Source organism: Grammomys surdaster, unplaced genomic scaffold (assembly GCF_004785775.1).
Source record: "Grammomys surdaster isolate TR1022 unplaced genomic scaffold, NIH_TR_1.0 67, whole genome shotgun sequence".
Taxonomy (NCBI): domain Eukaryota; kingdom Metazoa; phylum Chordata; class Mammalia; order Rodentia; family Muridae; genus Grammomys; species Grammomys surdaster.
Window position 1 is genome coordinate 167,132 of NW_021604569.1, and position 16,160 is coordinate 183,291.

Below are 16,160 nucleotides of genomic sequence, written 5' to 3' on the forward strand. Positions count from 1 at the left end.
ATCGTATGTAGGGAGAGCAGGGGGAAGAGAAGGGAGATTGGCCAGGGAGACAATCTCTTGGACATGCCAGAGATGTGAGATGGAGAGAAGCCCCAGAGGATCTAAGGGGGTAACTCTAGCTCAGATTTCTAACACTGGGGCATATAGATCCTGAAGTGGCCTCTTCCTGAAGCTAGGCAAGACTCCCAGTGGAAGGTTCAGAAGAGTAACCTACCCACAGAGCCTTCAGCCCAAAATGTGCTCTGCCTACAAGATGTACAGGGACAAAGATAGAACCGAGACTGAGGGGATGGCCAACCAATGACTGCCCCAAACTGAGACCTATTCTGTGGGCAAGAACCAATCCCTGACACTATTTGTGATACTCTGTTATGTTTGCAGACAGGAATTTAGCATAACTGTCCTCTAAGAGGCTCTACCCAGCAGCCAATGGAAAGAGGAGATGCAGAGACCCACAGCCAAACATCAGACAAAATTCCGGAAGTTTCATCTCTGAGACCCATACTGTGTGAGGAGAGACAACTTCTGAGGTTGTGTTCAGACCTCTACAAATACTTTGTAGCAGGTACACACACACACACACACACAAAGCTGAGATAGGTCAGGTCAGTGGTAGCACTTGTCCAGCATTCCTGAAGACCTAGGTTTAAGCATCCCACTGGGAAACTGTCCAGTAAATAAGATTGTTGGCTTATTATTCTTATTATGACCATACATGCTTCAAAATGTGGGCAAACAATTTTATTTCTCAAAGAAAGGTAACTTTTCCTATCTAAGGCTGAATATATTTGTTGTGCAAAAGTGACCACTGTACAGATGTGTAAGAGAGTATAAGTGGCAGAGTACTGTCTAGCATGTGCAAGATTCTAGTTTCCATCCACGGTGCCACAAGAGAAAGGGAGAGGTGGGGGAAGGGAGAGAGACACCATGACCATGGCAACTCCTCTAAAGGAAAGTATTTAGTTGAGGGAACCTTTCAGATTCGAAGGTTTAGTCCATTGTCATCAGTGTCATGGTGACACATAACCAGACATGGTGCTAGAGAAAAAGCTGAGAGAGTTCTACATTCAGCTCCTCAGGCCACAGGAAAAGACTGGCTTGAGCTTCTGAAATCTCAAACCCCACCCCTAGGGACACACTTCCTCTAACAAAGCCACACCCACACTATAATGCCACACCTTCCAATAGTACCACTCTCTATGAGCCTAGGGGGGTCCACTTTTACTTAAGCCACCACATCATTCCAGCAGTTCCAGCACTTGGCAGGTTGAGACAGGATTTTTACATTTAAGGCCTTCCTATGTGAAAGACTAGACAAGACATCATATTAAAACTTGATTTTTCTGCCAGGCAGTGGTGGTGCACGCCTTTAATCCCAGCACTTGGGAGGCAGAGGCAGGTGGATTTCTGAGTTCGAGGCCAACCTGGTCTACAGAGTGAGTTCCAGGACAGCCAGGGATACACAGAGAAACCCTGTCTCCAAAAAACAAAACAAAACAAAACAAAACAAAACAAAAAAAAAAACTTGATTTTTCAGCACAGTGTGCTAGCCCCTGTAATCTCAATGATGAGAAAACAGCAGCAGAGTGAGTTTGAGGCTAGCCCATACTATATAGAAAAACCCTGTCTCAAAAACAGACAAACAAACAAACAAAAAAACCCAAAACAACTATAAAAAAAATACAACCACCCAAAGTTGGGGTTTTCAATATTTTTATTTTCCAAACTTATTTTTAAAGTACATTAAAACATCAGAAATAAAAATTTGGCCTAAGGGTTAACATAAGAAATAAGAACACTTAATATAAAATGTTTTAGAGACACATACTTTGCATACAGTAAGCATCAAAGAGGAAAAAAATTAATGTTTCCTGCACATCATATTCAATTAAATTCTCATTACTTTGATTTATAATTTTTAGCCCTTATGAAGATAAAAGTTATATATGTCTACCTATATCAATATTGTGAGTATACTGTTATAGACAGACGTATATAGCTTATGAAGAAACAAGTTACATCTCTATATACAGGTGGGAGGGCAGCCAAGAATCCAGCCCACTATGTATTTCATGAAAATCGAATCAATAATTTCTTTGATGAAGACAAAGAAACTGAACACTTTCTATGTATATGCTTTGTCTTCATTACACTGTAATTTTTACTTATCAAAGATGGGCCCCATACTGGTCAAATAGTTTCAAACTCAGAGGTCACACAAGTAAGCTAATATTAAAAAATTTATAGGTAGTAATTCTCCCTCAAAAGAGATGCATACATTTTTCTGATGCATACTTTCAAATATTTTAAAGATTTAATTTTATTTTATGTGTACAGGTGTTTTGCCTATATGCATGTCTATGTATTGCTGTGTACCATGGTAGGTCACATGGGAATTGAACCTGGGTCCTTTGGAAGAACAGGTGCTCTTAACCTCTTACCCATCTTTCAAGACCCAGAGATGTAGACTTTCAAAGTGTAAGTGAGCTTGTTGCTGAATACAAACTTATTTGCCTTACTGGACTAAATACTAGGTTTGCAATTAAGACAAAGTTTAATGCTAATTTGCCGAAATTCTTTAAATATTTTTGGGAGAGGATATCAGATGTCTTAATTCTTTGTTGAGAAGATCTTTATCTGTCTCATGGGAGTATTAGTGAGAACCATGTTGTGTTGAATCTATAAAAACACAGTTGAAATAGCTTAAGAGTGTCTTCCAAAAAGAGTATCCAGCTACCAAAATAAAGGAGAATGGATATGCTATCAAACTTTATAGCAAGAATAAAGAAAGGAAGAGAAAAGAAGAAGAGAAGGAGAGAAGTAGTTAGGCCAGGTCTAGAAGGTGAATTTGAAAATTTTGTCCTCACACTTAAATCTCTGAAACAGACCTGATTGGGGTGCATTAGAAGCACCTGATCCTGGAGTCTGGCAAAGCCTGGGAGAGGGTGCTCCTAGCTGAGCACCTTCTGTTCCTTGAACTTCTGAGCTTTGAGAACAATAGTTGGATACAATAGTTTGTAAAGATACCCTATTTTGAGTCTCAGTGTTCCAAAATTCTAGTGAGTTCATATCCTAACTGCATGACGAACGTGTTTTTTACATTAGGAGCTAGAGAACCTAATTAAATTAGTTTTAGGAGTAAGAATAATATAGTTGCTTATTTCCAGTTTAAGGTTAATGAAAGAATATAAAACAATTAGTTTTGGGGGTCCGGATGCAGTTCAGTGGTAAGCTGGTTGCCTAACATGCATGAGCCTGGGTTCAAGCTCCAGCCCCACAAAAGAAGAATGAGGAAAAAAAAAGAAAAGCCAAAACCTAAAAACCTCAGTCTGAAAATATCAATAGATCTATTAATAGTTCAGAAATTATTTTCCATAGCAATATTTAAATACAAATGTTATTTCTGAATATCTATGTGAATGCTGTCAGGTGATTAGCTACTAAACTGTCCTCATAAACAAGGGAAGCCCAAGCCAAGCCTCCCAGTGCACCTCTATGAAGCTAGTGTTGAATGCATGATCAAACTCTACCCTGTCTTCCACAGACAGACTGCTGAGGCTGGCACACCATGTCTGCTCTCTCAGAACGGTGCCCCTACTGTAGTACAATCCTCTACTAGCGTAGGATTCTGGAATAAGCAAGGTTCTTCTGAAAAAGCAATTAACTAGTAACTACCAAAACAAACTTTGTAAAGCTAGCTACTCAACTCACACAGAACAATGCTGTACAGTAAAAGTGACAAGAATCATAGCTCTGTATTGTTAGACTGCTGTCTTAGAAAGGAAATGCCTAACAAGGGGTGAGAATTTTAATGAGGTCAGAGGTGCAGGTAACACATTTCTATTTTCTGCTTTAACAGTAAGTTTTTTATTTAAATCATTTGCCACCAAAAACGTACACTGTTTGCTGTTTCAGTACTTCAAAGACATAAATTCCATATTTTTATAAAAATAACACTTCAGAAAGATCAGGTTTTTTTCAAACACCTATTTAAAAATGTAGTCAAATTGTAGCAGTTGACAGAAACAGATGCAGAGTCAGTCCCACAGCCAAACATTAGACTGAGCTTGGGAAATCTTGTGAAGAGTTGGAGGAAGGACTGAGGAACCTGGAGGGAATAGGTACTCCTTCAGAAGACCAACAGAGGCAACTGACATGGATTCTTGAAGGCCCTCAGAGACTGAAGCACCAACCAAAGAGCATACATGGGCTGGACCTAGGCCACCAGCACATTTGTAACAGATATGCAGCTTGGTCTTCAGGTGGGTCCCGCAACAAGTAGAGCAGTGGCTGTCCCTGACTCTGTTTCCTGTCTGTGAATCTTGCTTCCCTAACTGGGCAGCCATGTCTGGCCTCAGTGGTAGAGGATGTACCTAGTCCTGCAGTGACTTGAGGTGCCAGCATGGGTTGGTTCCCCGGGAGGAACCTCCCCCTTCTCAGAAATGAAGGGAAGGAGGAGTTGGGACAGGGTTCATATGAGGGGGTACTGGGAGGAGAAGTGGGGCTTCAATTGGAATGTAAAGTGAATAAATAAATTAAGTTAATGGAAAGAAAGAATATGTAGCCAATACATAGCTAAAGTCCCATAACACTGACTTAAAAGGTTGTCATCAGTAGGATAGTTCCTGGTATCTTCTTAGCAGTTTAGGATAAAAGTATTGGGACATAGATCAGAGTAGAAATTGAAATAAACTTTTACATCAAATCTTAAAATGTCAAGAAACCATGAAGCCAACCAGGATAATATTTCAGACAAAAGAAAATCCAGTTGTCAAGTCTTCAGTTGACTCCAGGTTTTGCTTTGCCATGGACGTCAAACTCTTTTAAAGGCTTGTTCAGTCAGAAGAGAAAACCATTCCCTCCAGATGCTCTGGCCGTGTTAAACAGAGGGGATAGGAATCTGTTTTGCTGATGTGCTGTCATATTCCTGCATCAAATCGTTGGTGGTGTAATAGTGCATGGCGATGTAGGAACTGGCAAACCCAAAAGAGTTCACTGGCTGCAAGTCGGCCGGGCTGCTCTCCTGCTGGGAAGGGCTGCTGTTGTAGATGCTATAGTAAGGTTCAATCCGAGTGTTGATGGGTGTCGAGCTGCTCTGACCACAGGGCTGATGTCCAGCAGAGACTTTGGGACTTGCTACACTTTCCTTTGAATGACTTGGGCCACAAGCCTGGTTCACAAATTTCTTCTGTGGTTTTGGAGACAGCATGTAGGCAGAGTTTGTCTCATGATGGGAAGATTTGTTTCTATTGATTTCAAGGTTCCCTTTTCCCATGGCCCGAAGTCGAGTTTTCTGCTTGCAGCAGAGAAAGCCCAGGCCAGTGTATCGCAGGCACCAGAGCACTTTCCTTCTCAGCCCAGCGCTGTTCCGAGAATATATAAAAGGATTTAATCCTGACTTGAAAAATATCAGAGTAAATCCAAATAGTTCAAACTGGTAAAGGATGAAGCTGCCATTGTCAGACAGAACCACTTGCACCAGGGAAATGCCCAGCGGAAGACAGCACACCAGGACTGACAGCACAATGACGACGCAGGTGACCACAGCTTTGGAATCCTTGGCAGTAGAGAGATTGATGGCTGATACTAGCTGGAGTCGACTGGCTGAGGGGATTGGCATCTGGTTGGTATTCTTAGTGTATCCATGAATTTGACTGTGCTGCAGTTTGTTATAGTTCTGGTTCCTATACAGAGCTGGCATGGTACACTGGATGGGATCTCCATGTCCCTTCACAGAGGCCCCCATGAATGGCTGTGGTCTGGAAGCATCAACTGTGATCACCGGGGGGCACTTTTTCACTTGAGCATTCTTCCGAAGGGTCTGAGCAATCATGATATAAGAGACAGACACCACAGCAACACAGAAGGTAAAGTCAACAACATACAGAGACAGAATGGCTTTCCCTTCCCCATCCATAAGACTGGACATGGGGAGACACAGGTGGGACTTATTGGTTCTCAGTGTAGCCAAGGTGGCAAGTGTAAAGCTGGTCGCCCAGAGAAGGAGGGTAAGGAGCAAGATGCAGGAAAAGGAGGCTGTACAATTAGGCTGCTTCCCCATTACCATCCGGAGCCGGTGCAGGGCAATCACGGCCACCATCTTGAGGGACATGATGATGAAGCCTGAGCTGGTGAGGTGGAAGGTGAAGCAGAAACTGTCTGGGATGCTACTGGCTGAACTGAAGAACAGCACGAAGGTGAACATGGGGGCTGTGACCCCACAGATAAACAGATCACAGAAAGACAGGTTCAAGATCATGAAATCAAAGTTGGTTCTGAACTTCCTGAAGGCTGGGTCAAAGAAAGACAAGAAGACAATAAAATTTCCATAAGAGCCTAGACAGAAGATGACGGCAAGCAGAAAAGTGCAGGTCACCAAGGTGGCTGTGTGGATAAACTCTCGAAGACCCTCCTGGAGAGAAGTGCTATTGTCTCCCTGCAAGGGAGGCGTGTATAGCAAGGTGGCATTGGGAACATTCTGAAGTGGGCCACTTGTGTTCATCTTCAGAGAAAGGTCTCTCTTTCTTGTGTTCTCAAAAAAAAAAAAAATCAGCAGGAAAAGAGTCAGGATTTCAGCTCACAGACGACGGGCATGTGCCAAAGATGGCCAAGGAAGATAAGCCTGCACACACACACAAACAAACAAACAAACAAACACACATACATAAAAAAAAGTACACCCAGAGACAGAAATGGATTAGTGAGCTAGCAATTGCATTCTGTTTTACAAAATTCAAATTTTTCATCTCTACTGCTTTGAAAACCATGTTACAAGGTCTAATACAGAGAAGGGTCTGGAGACACACAGGAACATGGCCTCTGTGTGGCTGCAGAGACTAAAGCCAGGGACAGGGGACTGGATCCATCTGGGGCAGACACTGAGCACTGGTGAAGGGAGCTTTGGTGTGGAGAGGCCAGCCGGGTGAAAGATGAGGGATGGGGAGGAGAATGGGCAGCGTGGGAAATGGAGAGTCGGTTTCTGCAACAGAAGGCAGGCAAGCAACACAACATGCTTGAAATTTAAGCAGGAGAGTATTGATACGGCCCTTCAACAACTGCTCAGGAATCACTGACAAATCTCATTTTTCTCCCTGGGGAGAAATCTTTATTTCCCAACACTTATTTCTTTTACTAGTTTGAGAGTTAAGTTTTTGGCCAATTGAAAACCCTCCTTTGGAAAAGAAAATTTCATGATGGCTACATTTGAAAGAAGAAGATATGAAGTAACAAGAAGTGTCTGATTTTATATTTGTCATTTCTGAGGTGCAAAGCAGCACTTTGGTGTCTGAAGAGATAGTGCAATGGTACTGCACCTGTCTACCTTAGAGAATGTTTTTGTGTTTGAACACACACACACACACACACACACCCCACTATGAGGGTTAGAGACATGGCTTAGTGGTTAAAACTATGTACTGCTCTTCCTCACCATCAAATTGGAGATATATATTCTGCATTTATTCACTAAATTTACACTTAACCACATGTGTGTCTTGCTCTAGCTGCTGAATGTATATAAGAAACACCTGGTACCTTAAAAGACCTTCCTGCTCCTTCTTTCTATCTATAATCATTTTCCTCTCTTATGCAAGGAAATCTAATATATACTCACACAAATCTTCACTGTCCCCAATCCCAAAGATGTGTAAGGTCTGCTGTCTATCCTCTCCCAAAGAAGAATCCAGCGAAATAGATAACATTTAGTGTTCTGCTCTTAACAACTGGAAAACATTTGCTTTTATTTAACATTGCAGGGACAATCAATTGCACTCAGGAGGTCCAGAGCCTATGTTCAGAATATTTAACCACCAGCTGGAGCTGGATCTTAGGGCCTCCAGGTGCCAACCTTTTAGCTGTTGGATCAGGGGGTGCAGATTGGACTCAGTCAATAAGTGGTTACTGCAGCTCCAGGCAACAGTGATGGACTACCTAGAACAGAAGTCTCTCAGTATTTAAACCAAGTACAGGCTTGGCAGTGAGAATCAGATCAGTTCTGGGAGAGCCATGTGACTGCCCTGTCCCTCATCAAGACAGAAGCAGCCTTAGCTGCTGTCTCATTGGCTGTGGACTGCAGAACAAACACTATGGTGAATTTCTTCACTGCAACGTGACATTCATTTGTCTGTAAAATACATTTTTAAAACTAAGTTATATGGGAGATAAAAGTATCAATTCAGAACATCTGCTTATCAATGATTAGAGTTAAGTAATAAAGGAAATAAACTATTTCTAGTTTAAGACTGCATGCCCGTTTGTGAGTCCTTTTGATTTTGTTACAGTGCAAAACACAGCATTTGATATTGTTACAATGCAAAAAGATAGCATTTTACTGTTGGTTAAAAAAATGTTTCTTGGAGTTAATGTATGAAAAGGGAAAAAGACAAACCAGAGAAGCAGGAATTTGGTCCAGGGAAATGATAAGAGCCTGGAATCAAGGTGCTCAGAGAAATAAAACCGGGGATGATGAAATGGAGCCGTGGAAGTTACAGAGCCCAAGCTCTAGATGTAAAGATGAGATGATGAAGCACCAACAGTAATCACGGAAAAGAAAGAAAGGAGGGAGAGAAGGAAGTGTGTGAGGGGTGGGGATTGAATCTGGAGGAGTGGCACAGGCTGTAATCTCAGCTACTCAGGACACTGAGGCAAGAGGACTCTAAGTTCAAAGCCAGCCTGGGCAACTTTGTGTGAACCTGTAGCAAAAGAAAAAGTGAAAGAAAGTCTGGGTGTTATATATAGCTAGTGGTAATGTACTTTTCTGGCATACACGAGGTCTTAGGTTCAATCCTGGGGTTGGGAAGATGATTTGGAATTACTGTGGGGACAAAGTTGCATAATCAATACGTTTTTAACTTAAAAATTAGAAATGCATATTAGGAAAGAAGAGCAACACAACCTGTCAGCACCACTGTCAGTGTCTCTGTGGAGGATGTTTATGATGTACCGGGCACTGTTCTCAGTGCTCCACACTACTCTAGCTCCCCAAAGCTTCCATGTGAACTAAGCAGTGGTTCCTCAACACCCACTCTTTAACACCATGCCCCCCACACATGCACACATACTTACATGGTCACACTCAAGAGAGGAATCCTTAGGTCAAAACTAAATTACAACACCTCTTATTATTGTGTGGCTCTTACATGCTATCATCTCATACCCAAACTTGATATAAGCTATCAAACTTTACTTCCCCATCAAAACAATCCTATGACTTATTAAATTGCTATTCTCCAGTAAAAGTTTCTGGAACACAAAACTTCAAAACTAATAAAGGAACTGGAAAAAAAATTCAACCCAGAGCTCAACACTAATTCTTGTGATTTTAGGAGAAAATTAAAAACAAAAATAAAGATGTAAGCATAGTGGAGAACACCTTTAATCCCAACACTTGGGAAGCATAGGCAGGTGGATCTCCATAAGTTCAAGGCCAGCCTGGTCTACAAAGAGAGTTCCAGGACAGGCAGGGCTGTGACACAGAGAAACCCTGTCTCAGAAAACAAACAACAACCACAACAAAGAAATTTTGTGTGTGTGTGTGTGTGTGTGTGTACATGTATTCAGTCCTTTGGAGCAAAGTCAGTAGTGGTTAACTATTCCTAAACATTAAATGTTTCCAGTGCATACATACATGTTACTTTTTACTTCTGGGATTATAGACAGGTTCTAGAAGATGTAAAAAGTCATATTAGAATGATTTTAAACTACAATCCAGTCTTAAACATATTCGTATTGTATTGTATTTATTTGGTGTATGTATACTGTTATACTTTGCTTTCTAGTTCTATGTCAACTTGACACAGGCTAAAGTCATTTTAGAGGAAGGAACCTCAATTGAGAGAATTGCCCCCACCAGACTGGCCTGCGGGCAAGTCTGGATTGATGAATGACATGAGATGGCCCAGCTCACTCTGCATAGTTCTACTCCTGGGTCAGTGGTTCTGAGTACTATAAGGAAACAGGATAAGCAAACCATAAGTCAGTCAGACGCAGTCCTCCTTGGCATCTGCATTGGTTCCTGCCTTCAATTCCTGCCCTGACTTTCTTGTATGATGTGTTGTAAGATGAAATAAACTTTTTCTCCCCACATGGTTTTGCTCACAGTGTTTTATTATAGTAATAGAAATTCTAAGACAGGTAGACATGTGGAGTTCTGAGGATAATTTGTGGAAGTTGGTTTTCTGCTTCCGTCATGTAGGTCCTTGGGATTGGTGGCAAAGGCACCTCACCAGCTCAGACCGCCAGGTTTAAGTATATTTATTAAACGTGGTAAGATAGAATGAGCAGAGAATAATGACACATATCTGGGGAAGCTGAGCCAAGAGGATCAGGATTTCAAAACCAGAAGGGCCTAATCTGGACTACATCTGCATAATGAGACTTTTTCTCAAAATGAATTAATATACATCTGATTACAGTTGAGGAAGGATGTTGAGGTAACTGGAAGCAAGAACCAGGAACTCCAAACAAATTGCTTAGTGTCAACTCCTATTAAAATATAGATGTGGCACAGGTCTTTAATCTCAGTGTTCAAGAGGCAGAAGGAGGCAGATTTCTGAGTTGGAGGCTAGCCTGATCTACACAGCAAGCTCCAGGCTAGCCAAGGCTACATAGTGACACTCTGTTGCAAAACAAATAAAAAAATGAAAACATGTGTGAAAAGCTGGATGTGGTGGCACAAGCCTGTAATCTTCAGCCTTTCATGAGCATGGAGCAGTATCACCTACTTGAAAGCCAGTCTGAGGGATGGAGAGAGGGGGCCAGGAGTAGGTGTGTGTGTGTGTGTGTGTGTGAGAGAGAGAGAGAGAGAGAGAGAGAGAGAGAGAGAGAGAGAGAGAGAGAGAGAGAGAGAGAAGCAGAGAGGGGGGGAGGGGTGATGAGTCCCCAATACTGTACTGTTTTTTTTTAAATTGTTTTATTTATTTTCATTCTAAACGTTGAAGGATTGAGGGAGCTGAAGGGGAAGACCAACAGAATCAACTAACCCAGATTCCTGGAAGCTCCCAGAGACTAAACTGTCATAATTTTTGAAGCAAACATTAGAGCATTTACAAGTTAACTCATGACCTGGATTATTTCATTGTATTCCACCCCCAAATCAATACTGAGTTTCTTCATGGAAGGCATTATTTTGAGCGCTGCCCTCACACAGAACTAAGTTCTGCCCCGTTCCCACGGACTTGAATGGCTCTAGAAAACCTCAGGGAGGCTAAATAACTTGCCCAAGGTCAGTGAGATATTTCAAACCTCCCATTCTTTCCAACCACCTGAAGTACCCACTGAGGCTAGCAGTAGCTGATGGGGTGGGGACGATCTAGGTCTCTGGTAGAGGATGAGGAGGTTGTGGAGCACAGCGTGCTAACGACTAAAGGAGTGGGAGACTGCAGGCTTATCCCCAACTGTGATCGGTAACGGGTAGGGGACTCCCTAGAATTGGAGGAAACACAGGCCTAGGCTAGTCCAGGGATGCTTTGACTCAGCCTGGATGCGGGCAGTGGGTTGTGGTCCATGTAGAGCCTAGGAGCTTACAGCAGGCTGCACAGGAACACAGGTGCGCACCCCACCAGGCCAGGCCAAGCTCAGCCTTCTCCCCGCTCCCGCTCGCCTCACAGCCCTGGTGGGATCCTCCCGGTCTGGGCTTGCGGCCTCTCACCTGCCAGCTGGCCGCAGCGCCGCCCTTCCTCCTCCATGTCGCAGCAGCGACCCTATCTGCGTCCGGTGGCCTGGACGCTGCCGGGCTAGAGTCATCATCGCCATCGCCGCCGCCTCCGCGCATCCCGGGAGCCTAGGCGAGCCGGGCGGGCGGTGCAGTCACCGAACCCGGGGCGCGGCCCCTCCCTCTGACCGTGGCCGCCCCGCCTGCCGGCACCCTCCCTGTCTGCTGGCCTCAGCCTCGTGGGTGTGCACTGGGACCTGACAGGGCTGCCTGCGAACTGGCCGCTGATACACAGCAAGGAAAACATGAAAGCCGGAGATGTCAGACCGTTTTGAGTGGGTCTCTCTGCAGGCCTCTAGAGACAGCTGAGAGTGCCTGCTAGAGTCTTCAAACTGGCCTCCTTGCTTTCTCACTAGGCTGTCACTTCAAGTTTAATAATTAAAGTCATGACAAATTGAATCAAACCAACTTCAACACACTTATGTGTCTTAGTTAATAGTAAGTATAAGGTTGGTGCAAAGTAAATAAAACAAAACCAAGTACTATTAAATATCATGTTGAGTGTAAAAATCTTGAGAAGCGATAGTGTAATTCAGCTAGGCCTATTTTAGTAAACACCAACATAAAACATTAGACCAGTAGCGTCTCATTTCCTAAAGGTCAACATGTCTAAAATAACAAATTCACTTTAGCTTTAATTTTAGTCGAGGTAATTATATAACAAACATTCCTAAGTATGTTATGATGGGCAAACGTACCCTGTTAACTCCCTCAGGATTTTAATCTGGCTGATTATGATAGTCTACTTTTCTAATCTCATCCAATACTTAGAGAATGCTATTCAAATGTCCCTTCTCTTGGCTGGTACCAGAAATCCAAGACTTTGATTGCATCCAGATGAAATATTTTGTGGCACCATTGCCACTACAACCTCCCTCCATTTTCTGTTAAGTTTTCCTTTATAAATACAAACTAGTAATGATTTTCAAAGAAATTTAATTTTCCCATGCTTTTTGCTAAGAAACATGCTGGAGGGCTTTGTGAAATCGGAACTATGTTTAGAAAAAAATACGTAAGAAAAACCCCCAACTAATTTACACATAAATCATGTTCTACTCCCCAGATACTTGGCAATATATCGATTCTAAGATATGTTGTTGGTAAGGGTAACAGTGGGCCCTAGAAACATTTGAAGAAAAAAGGACTAATTAGCTGTTAGAGTGGAAATTCTGACCCAAATTATATGCCTCTCCAAATAAATTACTGCTTGTATAAATCCCACTTGGACATAAATAACAAAATGTTCAGGTTGGACTGCTAGTAACCATTAGTAGTATGTACACCTGAGTGATACCAACCTCATACTGAAAAAGACAAAAACTCCACCATTCTATGTGGGGTTATTAAGCAATACAAAATAACAATAAGCACAAAACATAGCAGTGAGGTTGATATACTGGATTAAAAACTGTGGCATACCAATAATCCAAAAAGCAAAATCTGTAAGTAGTTAATCATGGCTAACAATACTCTAACAAGTGAATGGGCTATCAATCGGCAATAAAACCAGCTTTCCAGCACAATCTTATGACAAGCAAAATAATGAGCATTTTGGGAAAGTGCACATCAACCCCAATAAAATGTCCACATTCACTGGGCATGATGGTAAACCACCATAATAAGGAGCTCCTGGCTTAAACATCATATTCCTTGGATGCTCCAATATAAGAAAAGCTTTCTAGTGTGACTTGCACACCCTGCCACTGTACTGGGTTGAACTAAGGGACAGTACTGTGCTAGGTACGTCCTCGACTGCTGACCTACGCCATAGTTCCTCACCTCAGTCACATTCATAGTCAGGAGAACCTCCTCCTAAACACGATCTGCAAAGACTTCAAACTCTAGTCAGAAACTGAAGATCAGAGCTTACAAATCCGTTTTCTCCTTTCCTTACTCATCAAAGCTCACAGAAACCTTGCTCGATGAAGTCCAATCAGCAATGGCTTTCTAATATTGTCTGTCTCTCTGCTCCTGACCAGCTTAACTGTCTTGTTGACACAGCTCTTACTCCCCCACCTCCATCCTTGTTAACATACCACATACTCTAAGAGCTTTCTAACTCGAGACCACTTGTAGAAACTTAATTCTGGCCGGGCGGTGGTGGCGCATGCATTTAATCCCAGCATTTGGGAGGCAGAGGCAGGCAGATTTCTGAGTTCGAGGCCAGCCTGGTCTACAGAGTGAGTTCCAGGACAGCCAGGGCTACACAGAGAAGCCCTGTCTAGAAAAACCAAAAAAGAAAAAGAAAAAAAGAAAAAAAAAGAAACGTAATCCTGCAATGATAGGACATTTAATTTCAAAATTCACAGTATAATCTTGGGGAAATGTCAAGCTAATAAGCAACAAACTTGGTATTACAGGTACCCAGGGAGCATGCTGGGTACTAAAGATTAAGGGACTCTGCTTTTAGGTCTAAGAGTAGAATCTAGATCTTGTTTTCATCAGGGGTTCTCAGTCACCGATAGAATGAATCAATAAGGAACTTTTTGAGATTTTTAGAATCTTTGTAGTCTTCTGGTTCAGGATCCAGAATGGTTTTCTGTCACTTAAAAAAGATGTTGGTGAAGCCTGAATCCCATCCAGACAATCTTAATTAAGGAATGCACTGACTATCAATTACTTTATTTATTTACAAGCTCCCACTAAGAACCACTGTTACAGCTGTTAGAGCAGTTTTATGTAGTTTAGTTAGAAACAGCTGGAGTGTTCTTCCCTTGGGGATTCTCAATTTTCCCTAACAAAACCAATGAAAGCAAGCAAGCAAGCAAGCAAGCAAGCAAGCAAAGAAAGAGAAAGAAACAAAAAAGGAGAAAAAAAAGAGAGAAAAAGCTGAGGTGGGCAATAGTCTTACTCAAGCAGTGGCCTTGAGAAATCAGTTATGTGGGTTTGTGCTACCAAAAATTTTTAGCCCTCCTGAGACAAGGGTTTCTTTGTGTAGCCCTGGCTGTCCTGGAACTCACTCTGTAGACCAGGCTAGCCTAGAACTCAAGAGATCACTCTGCTTCTGCCTCCCGAGTGTGGGGACTAAAGGTGTGCCTTTTTGTAACAGAACTTTGTGTGATGACAGAAGTCCCCCTGTACTATTAAATGTAATAATCACTAGTCATAAATGGCTAATAACCACTTAAAGCATGCCTAGTGAGCTCGGCTACTGCACTCAACAGAGCCGAGCTAAAGAATTCATTCTGGCCAAGTGGGAAGAAAGTCACAGATATACACCTAAGGAGGCAAAAAGAAACCACAAACGTTGCTCCCAACTCAAATGTCTTCTCTCTTTTTTTTTTTAGATTTATTTATTTATTATATATGAATACACTGTAGCTGTCTTCAGACACACCAGAAGAGGGCATCAGATCTCATTACAGATGGTTGTGAGCCACCATGTGGTTGCTGGGATTTGAACTCAGGACCTCTGGAATAGCAGTCAGTGCTCTTAACCACTGAGCCATCTCTCCAGCCCTCAAATGTCTTCTCTTAATGAAGATAATTCAGGCATTAAAAACAGTCCATTTTATTAGGCTTTAACACTAGTTACACAATTGAAATAGTCAATTAGGTACTACTCTGTAAAGGGATCATGCCTGGGTATGCTGACACTTCAATACTGAACCAAGCCCATTGCTGTGTGAGTAGACTGAGACACTCAGCATGTAGATACTAAAAAATATCCTGCAGTATTCCTTTAAGGAAGATTGAAAAGGGTGTGTCACAAGATGACATTCATCAACTTGTGACTTATTCCAACTAGAAGATACCTTGCACTGTATAAAGTTTCGACAGGCAAATATGTTATCATTTAAAAATGCAAACAAAAAGGTACATAAAAATCCGGATATTCGACAGGCAGTGGTGGTGCATGCCTTTAATCCCAGCATTTGGGAGGCAGAGGCAGGCAGATTTCTGAGTTCGAGGCCAGCCTGGTCTACAGAGTGAGTTCTAGGACAGCCAGGGCTACACAGAGAAACCCTGTCTCAAAAAACAAAACAAAACAAAACAAACAAACAAAAAATCCGGATATTCTAGTGATAAATGAACTTAAAAAAAAAAACACCTGTTTCATCTTTTGTAACATGAAAAGATAAGGAATTTAAAAACACACATTAAAAAAAAAAAGGCATTCTGTTGGTACAAAAGCCCCAAGTAAAGAGCTGTGTGTCTTTATAACAGCCGCACATTGGCTTGTGTTAAGGATTGCATCTGTACAAAGTCTTGTCAGTGTTCTTTCTACAGTTTATACAATCTTTACATCTATAGAACATACTAAACAAGTCAATATCAGATCTTATTCATCTTAGTGGATTCTGTAGGCAAGCATACAAGCAGAAGGGAGAGAGAGGGAGGGGGAAAGAGACAGAGGAAAGAGAGGGAGAGGGAGCTGGAGAGGGATCAACAATTGCAATCTTCCATTCATATGAAGTGTAATGTATTTCAAGGTGGGGTGTAAAACAGG

General features: G+C 42.1%; 1 protein-coding gene across 1 annotated transcript; it reads right to left on the bottom strand.

Moving 5' to 3' along the window:
• Nucleotides 1–3,848: 3,848 nt before the first annotated feature.
• Nucleotides 3,849–11,836, bottom strand: Gpr75 (G protein-coupled receptor 75). The gene is made up of 2 exons (XM_028779189.1): nt 11,652–11,836; nt 3,849–6,622 (listed from the first exon to the last, which is right to left on the bottom strand). Exon 2 carries the CDS (start codon nt 6,500–6,502, stop codon nt 4,880–4,882), a length of 1,623 nt encoding a protein of 540 aa, XP_028635022.1. The 5' UTR covers nt 6,503–6,622; nt 11,652–11,836; the 3' UTR covers nt 3,849–4,879.
• Between the last annotated feature and the right edge of the window lie 4,324 nt (nt 11,837–16,160).